Below are 14,232 nucleotides of genomic sequence, written 5' to 3' on the forward strand. Positions count from 1 at the left end.
TTATTCCTATTCAACAGAATGAGCAGACGGCTGAGCTAGTTGGTTCATGGCATCATGGCTACTAAGTTCTAACATCGCGCACAAAAGAGAGACGAAGAAGCAACAGGACGGACGCTGACTCACAACTAAAATTTTACTGAATTATAGATGGGCTGTAAACTAACACAGACCGAGCTACACATAGCAGGAGACCGTTAAAAACCGGGCAATACAGCGCTTTTTTTTTTTTTTTTGCTCCGAATCACAGAAAACCAGCGACCAGCTAAGAGAAGGATCTGGAGTCTTGTTTAAAAACTTCATTTATTTTTCACTCAGTGTAATTAATGGCTGATCTGCGTACAGCATTTTAGAGCGAAAGCAATGCTACGCTATATCTTTCAAGATCATTCATCGCGTCGCAAGTGGCCTTTTGTCGCGTGCGCGCAAGCTCCGCCTTTCTTTCTTATCGCTTCGCTCTCTTGGAGCCTCGCTGCAGCGGTACCACTTGACCAGACGAGGGCAAAACGGCTGCTTCGCCTGCGCTTGATCGCTCAGCGCCGGCTGGGCCAACGTTGGCTGGGCCGCAAGTGCGTGCGCTTCAGTGCAAGCGACCCCCTTCAGCCTCGCCACCAATGCATCGCCGGCTGGTCTGTCTGTGTGCCTCTCAACGCTATGAAAACAAGAACCATATTTACCAGGGGCGGAATTTTTATTTGTGTCCTGTCCATTTTGCGTTAGCTTCAGTCATGACGTAAGTGCACTGGCGAGGCATCTGACCATTGACATCGCCGTGCTTGTGCTGCTTCACACTCGGTGGTTTGCTTTCAGCCAATTAGTATTAGCTCAAAGTGGACACTTTGACTTAAACGGACTTAAAATGGGCAGAACTGAGGATTCCGCCCTAGTAGATAGTATAGCTAGATGGCAGGTCGCGAAATCTCCAGCAAAAGCGAACTTTCACGAAACATTGTCATAGTCTATGCTTCCGCTGAATAACTATAGGTTTAGAAGTGCTGAACCTGAGCCATTTTTTTCCTAGCATAAAATCCCTCGCCACCACACGCATCGTCCAGTTAGCACTTTTGTTTCATTAACATCAGGGTCGCACCCTCAGTTCTGGATATACAACGAAAAGTGCCCATGCGTGCCTTTTCATAAGCTGCTCCGCTAGTCATACTGACCTCTCGCACTGTTTTTCTATGGTATAAAAACGCATTGCCCAGGGGCGGAATTCTGAGTTCCTCCCGTTTCATTTAGTGCACTTCGAGCGAGACCTGATTGGCTGAATGCAAACAGCACGGAAGTGACGCAGAAAGCAAGTCGGGGCATCTTTCCTCGACGAAGTCGGGGCTCTTGTAACCACCATAGAGGGGTGTTGACTTCTGTGCGTTTCAGAGGTCCGACAACCGGAACTCCCGAACCACGTTACGACTTGAAACAATTCCGCCCCATTCCAAATGGTCATTGGCCGATGCCGTTTTAACATAATTGTTCAGCGTCATAAGTTGTTATTGGTTATAAGCGACTTCAAAGATCAAGGCGCTTTGTACTCAACAGAGCTGACAAAAATCAGAGTTTGTCCTCAGTATTATCACGTGTTACTTTCACACATTTTTGATAAAGTTAAACTCTAACACCTAGATATTCAAATGGTCGAATAAAAAATAAGCTACCTGCTTACTTATCGCCACAAACAGCTGCGAACAGCCAACTGATATGACTGGAGCCCTAATACCAGTTTTCTGGAAGTAACCAATATTTGACCACCTACCCTTGTTTTCTAAGTGTAAATTGGCCGCACATACGCCATAATATGAAGGGTCGGGTCGTTAACCATATCGTTTCATCTCTATGGTCACATCACCATCTCCTTTCGACGGCCATTTCGTATGTCTGTGTTGTTTACACCATTATCTTGGGGGCACTGCATGTTGTGCCTGGTAAAAGTGCGCCATTTTTTCGGGGAGAAACTACAATTAACATGTACGTTCGTTCTAGGCAGCCGTTGGACGAAACGACGTCGTCTGCTACCATGACCGCCACGTTGTCTGCTACGCTAAACCACGATGGTCACCAAAGTGCGAGAAGCCGCGGCACAGGCAATCACTTAAAACAATAAATTCAAGGTTGTTGATGTCTAACAGCGGACAAAATGCACATTTTATTGTTTATTTTTATTGTTCAAATTGGTAAAATTACTCTTTGGTTATTCATAAAGAAAATAAAAACAGGAGCCAGTGATTTGAATGGTGGCGCTACCTGACTACAAAAAAATGAAGCACTGCTCTGTCGTCTGCGCCAACACGGAACGTGCCGCGCTCGCTACTTGACTATAAACTATTATAAAAGCTAATGGCAATTTTGCTTGAATTATTTCAGCGACGACTTCTGTCGAGGCATATTTATTGTAACAAATTGTTCAAACACCGTAATAATCTTTTGCGCTGCTAGCGCCACTACTTTTCAGCGGAGGACATTTTTGTGGTGGTGCGTGTACTGCTTCTACTACGCTCCTTCAGCCCTCCCGTCGTCAACTTCTTGGAGGCCACCTCGACCTATTTCGTACGTGTATCACAGCAATTCCACTTTGGGTTTCCCCACGTTCGCGACTCCGTCCGCACCATTGTTGAGCCGGGTGAACTGCCTCGCTTACCGCCATGGGCACCAAGTCGTCGTTAATGCTTCAGGAGGAAGAAATCCAGGAGATCCAGCAAGAGACTGGCTGTAAGCGCTTTCCAACTCCTTCCCATCGTTTGAGCTTTCCGTTGTCGCTGTCTTGGAAAAGTATTCACCAAGGTCGCCCTTGCAGTTTCGTCCAACCAGATCGAGCGGCTCTACAGCAGGTTCACAAGTCTGGATAAGACTGACAATGGAACCCTGAGGTGAGCAATCTCGCGTGCACGAGCGGCGTTCGATGTTCGAAACCATTTGGAAACGTGCCCGCTTCAGTCTCCGAACTAAACGTGCGGACAGTTCTGAATATTCGCAGTTGTTGGGGGGTACGATGCAAGCGGTTTGTTGGCAAGCGGACACTGTCATCACGCTATCGGGTTGCCAGTTAAGTGCGCGATTTGTTTCGCTTGACAGGATGGCCCGAGCTCCGAGAACTAATGCTACTGCTCCGCTGACAAGCGGATGGAGTTAAATGTCATCGTCGCAAGCTTTTGTTTTTGTTTTTTAGTCTTAGTATTCTTCGGTCGACTGCTTGATTGATGCCGCGATGCCCCTGCTGTGTAAACAAAAGAGAATGAATGATCTGTCATCTTTTAACTTTCTCACTATCCGGTATCCTTGACTACGCTCGGTGGCGTCGTTGACGAAGGTTGTCTGACGCTAATTATGAAGTCGCACGTTTGATGCCCCGCTGCGCGGCTTCTATTCCTTACGAAACTGGATCATAAAGTGCTTATTTACGTAAAGGAGTCTCAATGCTTAAGGGCACATAACCGAAGAGCTTGTTCAGAGCGCGAAACCCCGAGTTTTGAGTTCTGTTAACCATTACCTGGCATATTACGTATGAGTTTGGCGGCTAGCGCAGCTGGCTTTTTTGTTTGTTTGTTTGTTTGTTTATGAAGCTGCTGTTCTAGCAATTGATTACCGTTGAAGAAAGCCCACTTCCTACCTTGCAACGTCGACTTCCTCGATCATTGTTCATGAATTTTAGGTTTCATGTTGGTTGTGCATGATATAGGTGTTGAAGAGCTGTCATTCGGCCGACGCTGTTGGATTTAAATCAGTCGCTATTTAAAACTCAAGGCAGAGTCGGGCCTGTTGGCTTATAAACCTCACATTGAACATCTGAATGCACAAAGTGAGGCAAAATGTTCTGCTGTTTACCTGTGGATAGCGCCAGGAGGGAAGATTGCAGTATCAGGAGGGTGTCTGACTTCAATGTCTTGCAATGCAAGCACAACATTGTCAGTAGCAACTCAGAAACTGTGTCTCATGTTTGCAGTCAATGGAGTGAGCGATTGAGCCAGTGAGATAGGCAAATCCGAAAAGCGAGTGAGAGTAGTGTATACTCTTGACGCAGTATAATTAGCGTGAGAAGGAGTAACCAGCGGTCTCATTTTTTTGGTCATCTTATTTTTAAAAAAAACGTATAAACTCTCTCCCCAGGCTGGCGGCTGCAAAGGCCAGATGAATGAAGCATTCCGATTGCCGAGCTCACCAAATACGAAGGCATGCTTGAAAATTTTTAAGTTGTAATTCACTGATGGTGCCGTGTGCCTGCAATGCAGCCGTGAGGACTTCCTGCGGATCCCGGAGCTGGCCATCAATCCGCTGGGCGACCGCATCGTGCACGCGTTCTTCATGGACGCCTATGACGACCGCATCAATTTCCGGCAGTTTGTGCGGGTGCTCTCCCGCTTCCGGCCCCTCAAGAAGAACAAGGAGAACAAGCTCAACAGCCGCGAGGAGAAGCTGCACTGTGAGTGGGGCCCGCTCGACGGAACCCTTCTTTCGACCTCTCCCTACCGATTCCTTCGGGGGGAACTGCAAAGATTGAGAAGGGAACTAAGTGCGGGAGTCCAATTCATACAACGGCGTAGCTTACATGTTTCAACTCATATTGATTTATTATCCCCAAATAAAAAAAAACAGTGTTAGTCACGGAAGGATGTCCCAAAGTCCGAGACTGCAGGGGTGGGGGGCCTCCTAGAATACAAGAATTTAAAAATAACGAGTTTAACAAGCAGTGGTCACAGTAGCACACTGAAACAGACAAACGGAGATGTGTTACAGAGCGGAGATTGCACCGTTACAGTAAAAAACGCGAACAAAATGGGCTGGATATGTGCATGCAAGCTACGTTTGAAAGAATAAAGGTTAGACGCACTTTTTGCGAAGTGAGGTAAGATGTTCCACTCATACGCCCCAAAAAAATGCACAACCAGTCATGGCAGTGTTGCCATAGAAAAAACTGGTTTGGCCGTGTCAGTTATGCCAAATGTAAACGTCACAGCCAAACGTAAACGTCAAAGTCCAGTGACAATATTCATACTTGTCAACATTGCTGAACAAGAACAATACATTACGCAAATATGAGGCAGAAAATCAATACAGAAGTGATATTTGCAGTGTTCCTTTATTATAACATTCATGGATGCTTGATGTTATGAAATACTACATCCACTGCAGAAAAAAATTTACTCCGTCGCCTGCTGTTGCCCGCGCTACTATAGCTCCTAGTGGCATTTTAAGAAATCATACAGCAACAGCAACGAAAGGTTCCACTAGATAGGTTCTACGTTCCGCTTGGAATGTGCATGGAGTAGGGCAATGTGGTTCTATAAGTGTTGTAGTAGGTGCCTCGATGCACGCGTCTCCGCCGTACAGCAGCGCTGGCACCGAGGCACCCGGCCTGGAGCAGGGGAACGCGGTAAATTTAAATTGGCTTGAGAAAACCTCTAGCGTGTTTGACTTGGGAGGAGTGAGACGGGAGAGCAACGGCATGAGAGGTGAGCGGGAAAGAGATGGGAGGTATTTACTTGGCGGGGGTGCCAGGTGACTATCGTCTTTTGTCGACATTTGCAACGAAGGGAAGCAAATACGCGGCCAATTTTTCATCCCCGAAACTTACCCAACCCACTGAAGAGATTGTCCAATGCTCGATTAAGCAGTGACTCAACTATAGGTGTTATCAACCAGGAAATTTCAATCAGCAACTTCAGTCGAGAAAAAGTTTCAGTGAGGAATAACTTTACCTAACACATAAATTTGCAGCACCCCTTTGCAGTCATCTATCAACTCTGCCAGCTAAGTAGAACATGCCTAGTAGTACGTGCGATTGTACAGAGCGTTAAAAAAAAATAGAGTAGCTGGTGAAATGAATAATGTGAGCCGAAATTGAGATTTCCAGCTTCTTTGCGTGGTTGTCTCTCAATATGTTTGTGTGTGTGTGGAAACCCTTTCCAGTCGCCTTTAAAATGTACGACCTGGACGACGACAACAAGATCTCAAGGGACGAGCTGCTGGCTGTTCTCCACATGATGGTGGGCGCCAACATCTCCGACGAGCAGGTATGTCTACCTACGTCGTTTTGTCGTGCCCTTTTACTGTAATTTGACATTAGGGTGAAATAGAGATGCACGTTCATATGAAAGAAGGCTTCATGGTGTCACGTGAACATGACAATGAAGTAGTCAAGGTGTTTTAATGAAATTGTAGTGTCTCGCGTCGTCACGGCTGGCACCACGCAGTGTGACGAAACTTTGCTCTTCTCTTTCTCTCGTCACAACCTTATCTCTGAAGATGCAACCTCAATTGCGGCAGGCCGCAGCAATAAAGGGGATAAGGAATGTGTTCATAACCGCTTATCTCCAGCCTTCATGCAAGAAATGCCTACTGTATCGTTTCTGATACCTCCTTAGCATTTTTCAGAAGCTATAACTGGCCATATGGAGTCCCACCTACAGTTTGCAAGATGGCTTCCTCCATTATAAGCATACTTGGCAGGTCTACCTTCTTTTATGGGTGCAGAATTTCATCGCAAAGCAACTGTGTGCATGTAACATTTCGGCCGGACTCTACGTGTTACGTGGAAGGCGGTACTGTCGTCAAAAGTGTTAACAATAACGAAAAAGCGGGTGCCAGCCCATGCACGGAGCGGCAGGTTACGATAGCCGGCGGCGCATCTTCGGCGGCTGATCATCGGTGCCCCGGTACTGACTTTCTGCGGTTGGCAGCTTCAGCGCATGCGCACAACCTCTCTGATTACCCAGGGTGCTGTAGCAAGCTGCCTACCTGTGCATATGCTGGCACCTTGTTCTTTGTTGTTGTTAACACTTTTGATGACTGTACATGACGGATTTTTACGAGGCCAGCCTCTTGAAGTGACGCTTTTCTTTGATCAAAAATGACTTTATATATCATATATGATACAGTGGGCATTGGAAGTATCTTTGAATGTATCATATGTATGGCTGTTCGTTTTAAAGTTTTATGCATTTTTAAAGTCGGGGGGGGGGGGGGGTAAAAATTCGGTGCTGTTTTGCGAACTGTTAATTAGGGAGAAATCGAGATTTCTGTGAAATAATTTTGAAATTTGGGTTTTTTGGGTTCTAAGATGTACTAAGTAATACACCAAATTTTTATTTATTTATTTATCACGATACCCACGATCAGAAGGAATCACAAGCTTCATAACTTAATGCGTTAAAATTGGTGTTTGTTTCAAGTTGGTAATCGGTGCGGTACATTAGGGTTCTCTAGCAAATACTGTCATAAATTTAGTGTTTCTTTGGAAATCAATCGGTGAGGAGGACAGTAAAGAGCATCGATAATTACAAAGAACTGAAACATTTTATTCGCGAGAAGCTAGTCATCGATTTTTTGAACATCCTTGTTTGCATACATTATCATCTGCATGCACAACATGTCAGTCTCCGTTTGAGACCTCTCCGATCGGTAAACATACCTCAGCTAAGAGAAAGTTCTAGGCACAACAATGTTAATGCAGCTTTTGCCCGCCTATTGTAGCGAGTGATAGAGTACTTCTAATACTTAATGAATTCGAAAGCTGTTTTGGTAGGGCTTGCTTCCATGAAGTACTGCTTGAGAACGGCACAACGTCAGCCCACATTTGTGCAAATAGTTACTTTGAAAAGGCCCATTCGGGGAGAAATCGAACCCGATTGTCCTGAAACATGGTCGGGGTTCAAAAATCAGGTAAAATCGGGTAACGAACAACCCTACATATGTGATACAGTGGGCAGTGCTGTCGTACATTAGAGCAACTTTTCGTGACACCAACAAACAAAGCTTTGACCTTTTATTGCAATGTCACCTGCGGCCTTCTGAAAACAGAGGAAAACACAGTACGGAGGACCACTGTACCGGCTGTTATGTCTTTTGACGTAGACTGGTGTGTCATACATGTCAAGTTACATTACATGGGTTCCGCTGCACAGCGGTTTGCGCACGCGGGAGCAAACTCATAGAGGGGGCGCTCCGTGCTGTTATGCGTGACCACCTCCAAGGTAAACATGTGGTGCTAGTGGCCGTTCCTACGTAACATGGGCTGGTATTATGCGTGAAAAATGAAGTTTAGCAGATACAAGTGGTGAAACACTGAGTCGGTCACCTAATCAATACTATCTAAGAGGAGTCAATGCTACAAGGTTTGCCTGGCATTTGAAAACAAGTTTTAGTATGGAAGAGCTGCATACATATATTTTTATGTGCCAACAAAGATCGTAATTGCTTTTTTTTTAATTTTCACTGCTAACTTGCCTTAATGCCCACTGTATGATATATGATACATTATGTAATTGTGTGATCTCAGGTGTGTAACCTCGCGTTTCTTTATTGAGTCGCAAATCATAACGTATTAAATCATTAGAATATTTATTGTTTTCATTGTTTGGGCATTACATGGTAAAGGAAAGCATGAGGTGACAAACAAGGCCTTCCTAGCTTTTTTAATGTTTTGTTGTTGTTGTTGTTGTTGTTCTCTGGTAACAGCAACTTCTGGAACATTTTGATGGAAGCGCACTTACACACGGACACTAAGAAAGGTAGACGACAAACGCAATATATGATGCGTGGTCGCATCGGTTTTTAAATTTAAGTATTTAAATGTGTGTCTGTTTTAATAAAAAGTCAGTTGCGAGTCAGCGCTGTGGTTTGTCGTCTCCTTTGTTAGTGTCCGTGTATAAGCGCGCTACCGTCAAGATGTTCTAAATGCAGTACCAATTAGCCAAGTTGTCACTTCTTCAACAGCAACTTCACTGGCACCAGCGATGCTAAAAAAGAAAAACTCAGGGTAAAGAAAACAGATGCCTGTGGAATGCTAGCATCTGTAAGAAGAAAAGTGCTTACATCATGTTGTAAATGCATCATTGACACACCAAAAGCTTATGGTAACTTGTTTGTTTACTGTGCTGGTGAAAGGCCGCTACGCATGGTCTGCGAACTTTTTATGATCCCTTTAGAGGGGAGCATATTTCTATGTAGCAGAGAGATGATATGAACCATGGGGAAGGCGAACAATCTATCTACATTATTTACACGGCAGCAATCAGAAAGCTAGCGCTGTGGAGTATTGCCCACATTTATGTCCCGTGACAATATTAGCTCAACACCCATGCTGGCATGTCATTGGGAACGCATTGCATCTTGAAATTAAAGCATTGTGAGTAATCTTCGTACTATCCTGACAAAAGTGATTTAATTCTAAAAACAGTACGAGTAGCTTATTCAGCTCTAGCAGCGTTAAATTCCAGCGCAGCGCCTGTATTCACGATGAGTAGAAAAGCATGCCAAAATTTTGAACACAGCACAAGTTGTTTGTTTGTGCCTAAACTCGTGCATGTTTGTTGTCACTGTCAAATTGCAACACATTGTCCGTTGTGCGTACCGTCATGTTTGGTATTCAAAACTTCCTAAATGGCCTCACAGTGACATTCATGCGTAAATTGAATTCGGTTTCAGAGCAAAACTTTCAATTCTGGTCAAGCTTGCGGTTTCAGGTCACCTGAGATAGCTTTCAGGCTCTGTATAGCTTGCCTTCAATGAGTGCATTTGCATCAGGGGCCGAATTCTCTAAAACGACGGGGTAGCGCCTTGCAAATGCATGTGTTCTCCGTGTGGGGTCGTCGCTTTGAGGGGTGTTCTGCAAGGAGAATCAGCCGCAGAAAAGCACTGCAGTGAGGACGCGAAGCGACAAGTGTGTCACTTCACCACAGTGCTTTTCTGCGGCTGATTCTCCTTGCAGAACACCCCTCAAAGCGACGACCCCACACGGAGAACACATGCATTTGCAAGGCGCTACCCCGTCGTTTTAGAGAATTCGGCCCCAGGTTATCAGTTTTTTATGGGCAACTTCTTTTTTCTGTAAATGACCCGCCGCGGTGGCACAGTGGTGGTTAAGGCTTTGTGCTGCTGAGCACGAGGACGCGGGTTCGATTCCCGGCCGCGGCAGCTGCTTCTCTGATGGAGGCGAAAAGCAAAAACGCCCGTGTGTACGATATTTCGGGGGACGTAAAAGATCCCCAGGTGGTCAGAATTAATCCGGAGCCCTCCACTGCGGCGCACGCCTCATCGCCTGCATTGCGTCGGCACGTTAAACCCTACAATCAATCAATTTCTGTAACTGGGCATTGGGGGGGGGCTCAGGATGTCCATACCAATGTTGTTTCTAGCTGGGTAACTAACCAAGAACTGTTGGCAACTAATTTGTTGTGACCTAAAGAAGCTGTTAGCTGACGAAAGCCCGAAAATATACCTCATAATGCAGTTCTTGGGTGCAGAAAACCCTAACAGTATTTAAAAAAGTCACTTTTTTTAAATTTCGGCTACAAGAAATTCGCCTGGCCTGTGTCACAATACCTAAACATTTGTCCAAAGCTGCCCCCCGGTCACGTTTGAAAGAAGTCTGAGCACCACTTAATAGGTTAAAGATGCGTCTATAAAATAAAAATTGTGACAATACGATGTCACGGGTAGCTAGGTGTTGCATCATTTTAATTTGCGAGTTTCGGGAACATCATAGATGTGCTGCAACTGCTGATTTGGCTTGCACTTTGATAGCACTTTTTAATTTTCACATTTATTTCAGCTTCAGTTTCATTGTATTTTTAACTGAAAACTGAAAATTTACATAAAGGCAACTTCCTAGTTTCGTTCCGAGGGATGTTTTGATGGTGCCCCAAATATTATGGTTATTGTCGTGCCTTCTGCAACGGATCTTTTTCCAGTACCGGTCCTGTTAGCGGCCACCGCGGCGAACTAAAAAAATGGCAGGCGCGCACGGAATGGTCTCGTCGCTCAATCCCTCCCGCTCCCATCCATCATTCCTTCCTTACACATGAAAGCCGCGAAAGCAGGTGCACATCCCCGAGACTAACCTGCAGTTGGCGAAACTCCTTTCTCTGTTTTTTTTTTTTTTTTCTTTGTTACTCCTTCACTGGTAGTCGCAGCGTGGCCAGACTCAAATGTGTTTGCCACTTTTTTTTTAACCTTTTTGTGTGTGTGCATGTGCACACACAAACTCACTGCCAGCTGTCGAAAAAGTTCAACTAAAAATATGCAGCGTTAAGAAGCACAACTGCTCCCCAAGCAGCAAGCTGCAGATGCCGCCACAATGCTCCTTTTTATTTGTATTTCCGGGGGGCGAGTGTTCATAATGGCGGACCGGCAGCGCGTGTACATGCGCAGATTGCTACAGGGAAAGGTCCATTTGCTGTTTTTATTAGGTGCTTGTTTTACTGGCGTAATGTCACCCTGATTCCTCATTTGCGTTTACCTCAAATTTAGCGACGTTGTTCGTCATTAGAGGTGTCGGTCTTCCTTTTTAACAGCGGAGCTGTTGCAGGGCGAGCCGTTTCATCTGTCCGCTGTATATCGTGTGTCTTGCAGGGGTAGAAGCAGGTTGCCAAGAGAGAGAATGGTTTAATGATACTGATGAGGTTTGTCCAGCAAAGAGCCTGACATGCTACGTCAGGTGAAAAATGAAACGATTGAGAAAAGAAAAAAAAAACAAGAAAAGAAAAATGAAAGCAAGAAGCGAAGATAGAAAGAAGGAAAATTCAGAAAAAGAAAAAGTATGGTGACAATTGGAGTCGCAAAGGTTGCCAAGCCCACTGATAGAGGGCAGTAGTAGTCTCGCAGAGGCAGGTTCTCCTCCCTTCCGATAGGCGAGGGAGGCTCGCACTGCAGACGATTAGCTGCCGATTTCTTTTGCGCAAACCGTAGAATTTTCTTGGCAGCGGTGCTCTCTATTTGCACTCTAGCTGACACAAGAGATCCACTGCTCCACTGTTCCAGCGAATTTCACAGTGGGTGGAACTGGGTGGAACTTTTCGTATTAGATGCAAACGCATCTCATTCACTCGCCTTGTCCCTGCATCCGGCGTCGTCGGCGTTGTTGTCGTCGTCCGCCCCTCCCCCATTCTCCTCGCCGCGCAAGCTGTGCTCTCCGCCGCTCACCCCCTCTCCTCTCCGATAGCGAACACTCTCTCGCGAGGGGGATTAGATTCGATTGGATTGACTTGGCTTGGATTTTGATTCGATTGGATTAAAGTGGATTGTGTTGGATTGTGTTGCGTCATTGCCGCAGCAGACGCACTGGCGCCGTCGCATGTGCAGTACTCTCTCTTCCGCGGTGTCCTCTCCTTTGGGCGCGCTGCGCATATAACCGGTGTGCCGCTCTCCGGCGGCCTTTCGGTCGACGGTTGCTCTCCGCTTGCGCTTGAACCCCCCTCAGCGTCGCATCACACCAGGGTTCCCGCGAGGGGAGGTGGGCGTAATTTTTTCGCTCAGTCTAATTATGCATACATATTTCAAGAAAATTTCAAGTCATCACACTCATCACTACATATCAGCTCCAAAACAGCTTTTCAGTGCTTGTATCCACGTGTTTACGGATCGCGTTACATTTGCTAATGACAGGACATCCTGTTTCATTGTTGGACCGTGAAGGTGCAAGTCATTTCTTTCATGAGCACGTAGTAACTCTCATTATAGCACTATGATTTTATTTGAGCAATCACTGCGTAGTACATATTTGGCATTTCTTTTTGTTAACAGGGGCTCAAGTAATGCTGTAGTTAAAAAAAAATGGGCAGAAGCAGAAATTCAAGTTCGTCTATTGTATTAAAAACTTTATTGTTAGCAGGAGCGCATAAGGTAGCTGTACTGTGCATTAGTGGTGGTGTCATTGAAGCAGTCGAGATTTTCATTGGGCCTGGCACAAGGGCAACCAACACTTAATTTAGTGGGGGATTGTAAAAGCTAGGAAACTTGCAACACGAAAAATAGCACACAAAAATATACTCCTGAATGCTTGCAGTGTGGAGAGGGCGTTTTAGCAAACGAATAATATATCATTGACGGGCTAACAGGGGTTCATACAGGTAAGGCAAGAGAATGGCCACAGTCATTGTGAACCCAAGTGATAGTCCGTAGTGGTGGGCTGGTGGTTACAATGAGTGGTTATATACCACCGCTATCTGCGACTCGGTTACCTTCCTTTTGTTGTGGCTTATTTTTGTGATGTGCATTTTTGTTACTTTGACATTAGTCACTACCATGATCATCGGCAGGATTTTTTCTTGAGGGGGCGCAAACGCATTGCATTGTGGGTGGAGGGGGTGATGGCGGGGGGAAGGGGCAATGTTCTGGTGTGGCTTAAGTGGGGGCAGCTGCCCCGTTTCACCCCCCTGCCGATGCCCATGGTCACTACCTAGTTCCTGGCCATGGCAACCATTTTTCTGATGTAGGCGAAAAACAAAAGCACCCAGGTGTCAAGATTTCGGCGCACGTAAAAGATCCCCAGATGGTCCAAATTAATGCAGGGTCCTTCACTAAGGCGTGCCTCATGGCCCAGATGTAGCCTTAATGCGTCAGACCCCCGATTTTAGATTTGGTAGCTTTTTTATGCATTTTTATGACTGTGATGTGAAGTAGGTCGGTAGCACTTATAGCGGTGGTCTTAATGGTCGTCGTCCTTCGACTTGCAGCTGGCAAGCATTGCCGACCGGACCATAATGGAGGCAGACAAGGACGGCGACAACATGATCTCATTCGAGGAGTTCTGCGCGACGCTCGACAAGACGGACGTCGAGGAGAAGATGAGCATCCGGTTCCTGAACTAGCCGGGCCTGCTGCCGCCCGTCTGCGCCTGCCTCGAACCCCCCACCTGCCCAGTTCCTCCTGCGCCGCTAAGTTATATAGCGAGGTTGCCGCCGCCGCCGCTGCCTTGTAGGGCCCCCCCCGTGTTTGTTGTTTCTTGTTACTGTTATATTTCATTGTCATGAGACTTTTACAGAGGCTTCTTCTATATACGTGCTGGCAATCATTCCAGTATCGCTTTTACATGTACTATTGCTGAGAAGAGATCAAATATGTTTCTTATGTACACCATTACTCCATTCGTGCGTGCTGTGTGGCTTACTCACGTCCTCAGTTCTGCCTTCTCCGTCGTTCGCCTGCCCTGGTGGGAAAAGGTGAGGCATTGTTCACGTATGAGAGAAATGGTGATGAAGGAACTTAAGTGAAAATTTGCCTTTGATTACAGCTTTCAGCTTGCCGTCAATCTCACCGCTCAGTACGCTTTATACTAATGTATGAACAGCTAAGCCTTTCGCTCTGAAAATTTGCACGAAGGTCTCAATGTATGGTCTTATTTAGTTGACAAATAACCCCCACAGCAGAGTGCACTGATTTCTAGCAATCGAATAAGAACTAGTTTCCACCTATTAGAAAAAGGCAGAATGGTGTTTTTTTTTTTTTAAGTGGGTACTTGTAAAA

General features: G+C 45.8%; 1 protein-coding gene across 1 annotated transcript; it reads left to right on the forward strand.

Moving 5' to 3' along the window:
* The first annotated feature begins 2,488 nt into the window (after positions 1–2,488).
* On the forward strand, positions 2,489–13,718 carry Elm (calcineurin like EF-hand protein 1 elm). The gene is made up of 5 exons (XM_077682068.1): positions 2,489–2,703; positions 2,789–2,861; positions 4,221–4,411; positions 5,899–6,002; positions 13,443–13,718. Exons 1-5 carry the CDS (start codon positions 2,637–2,639, stop codon positions 13,575–13,577), a joined length of 570 nt encoding a protein of 189 aa, XP_077538194.1. The 5' UTR covers positions 2,489–2,636; the 3' UTR covers positions 13,578–13,718.
* The last annotated feature ends 514 nt before the right edge of the window (positions 13,719–14,232 follow it).

The sequence above is a fragment of the Haemaphysalis longicornis genome, unplaced genomic scaffold (assembly GCF_048455015.1).
Source record: "Haemaphysalis longicornis isolate Haplotype H1 unplaced genomic scaffold, Haemaphysalis longicornis Haplotype H1 scaffold_8, whole genome shotgun sequence".
Classification (NCBI taxonomy): domain Eukaryota; kingdom Metazoa; phylum Arthropoda; class Arachnida; order Ixodida; family Ixodidae; genus Haemaphysalis; species Haemaphysalis longicornis.

What these genes read in the sequence shown, in the direction of transcription:
- Elm (XM_077682068.1), top strand. Translation starts at nt 2,637, where the DNA reads ATGGGCACCAAGTCGTCGTTAATGCTTCAGGAGGAAGAAATCCAGGAG. An exon ending in CCGCGAGGAGAAGCTGCACT is followed by an intron (nt 4,412 to 5,898) that starts GTGAGTGGGGCC and finishes AACCCTTTCCAG; the next exon opens with TCGCCTTTAAAATGTACGAC. An exon ending in CCAACATCTCCGACGAGCAG is followed by an intron (nt 6,003 to 13,442) that starts GTATGTCTACCT and finishes TTCGACTTGCAG; the next exon opens with CTGGCAAGCATTGCCGACCG.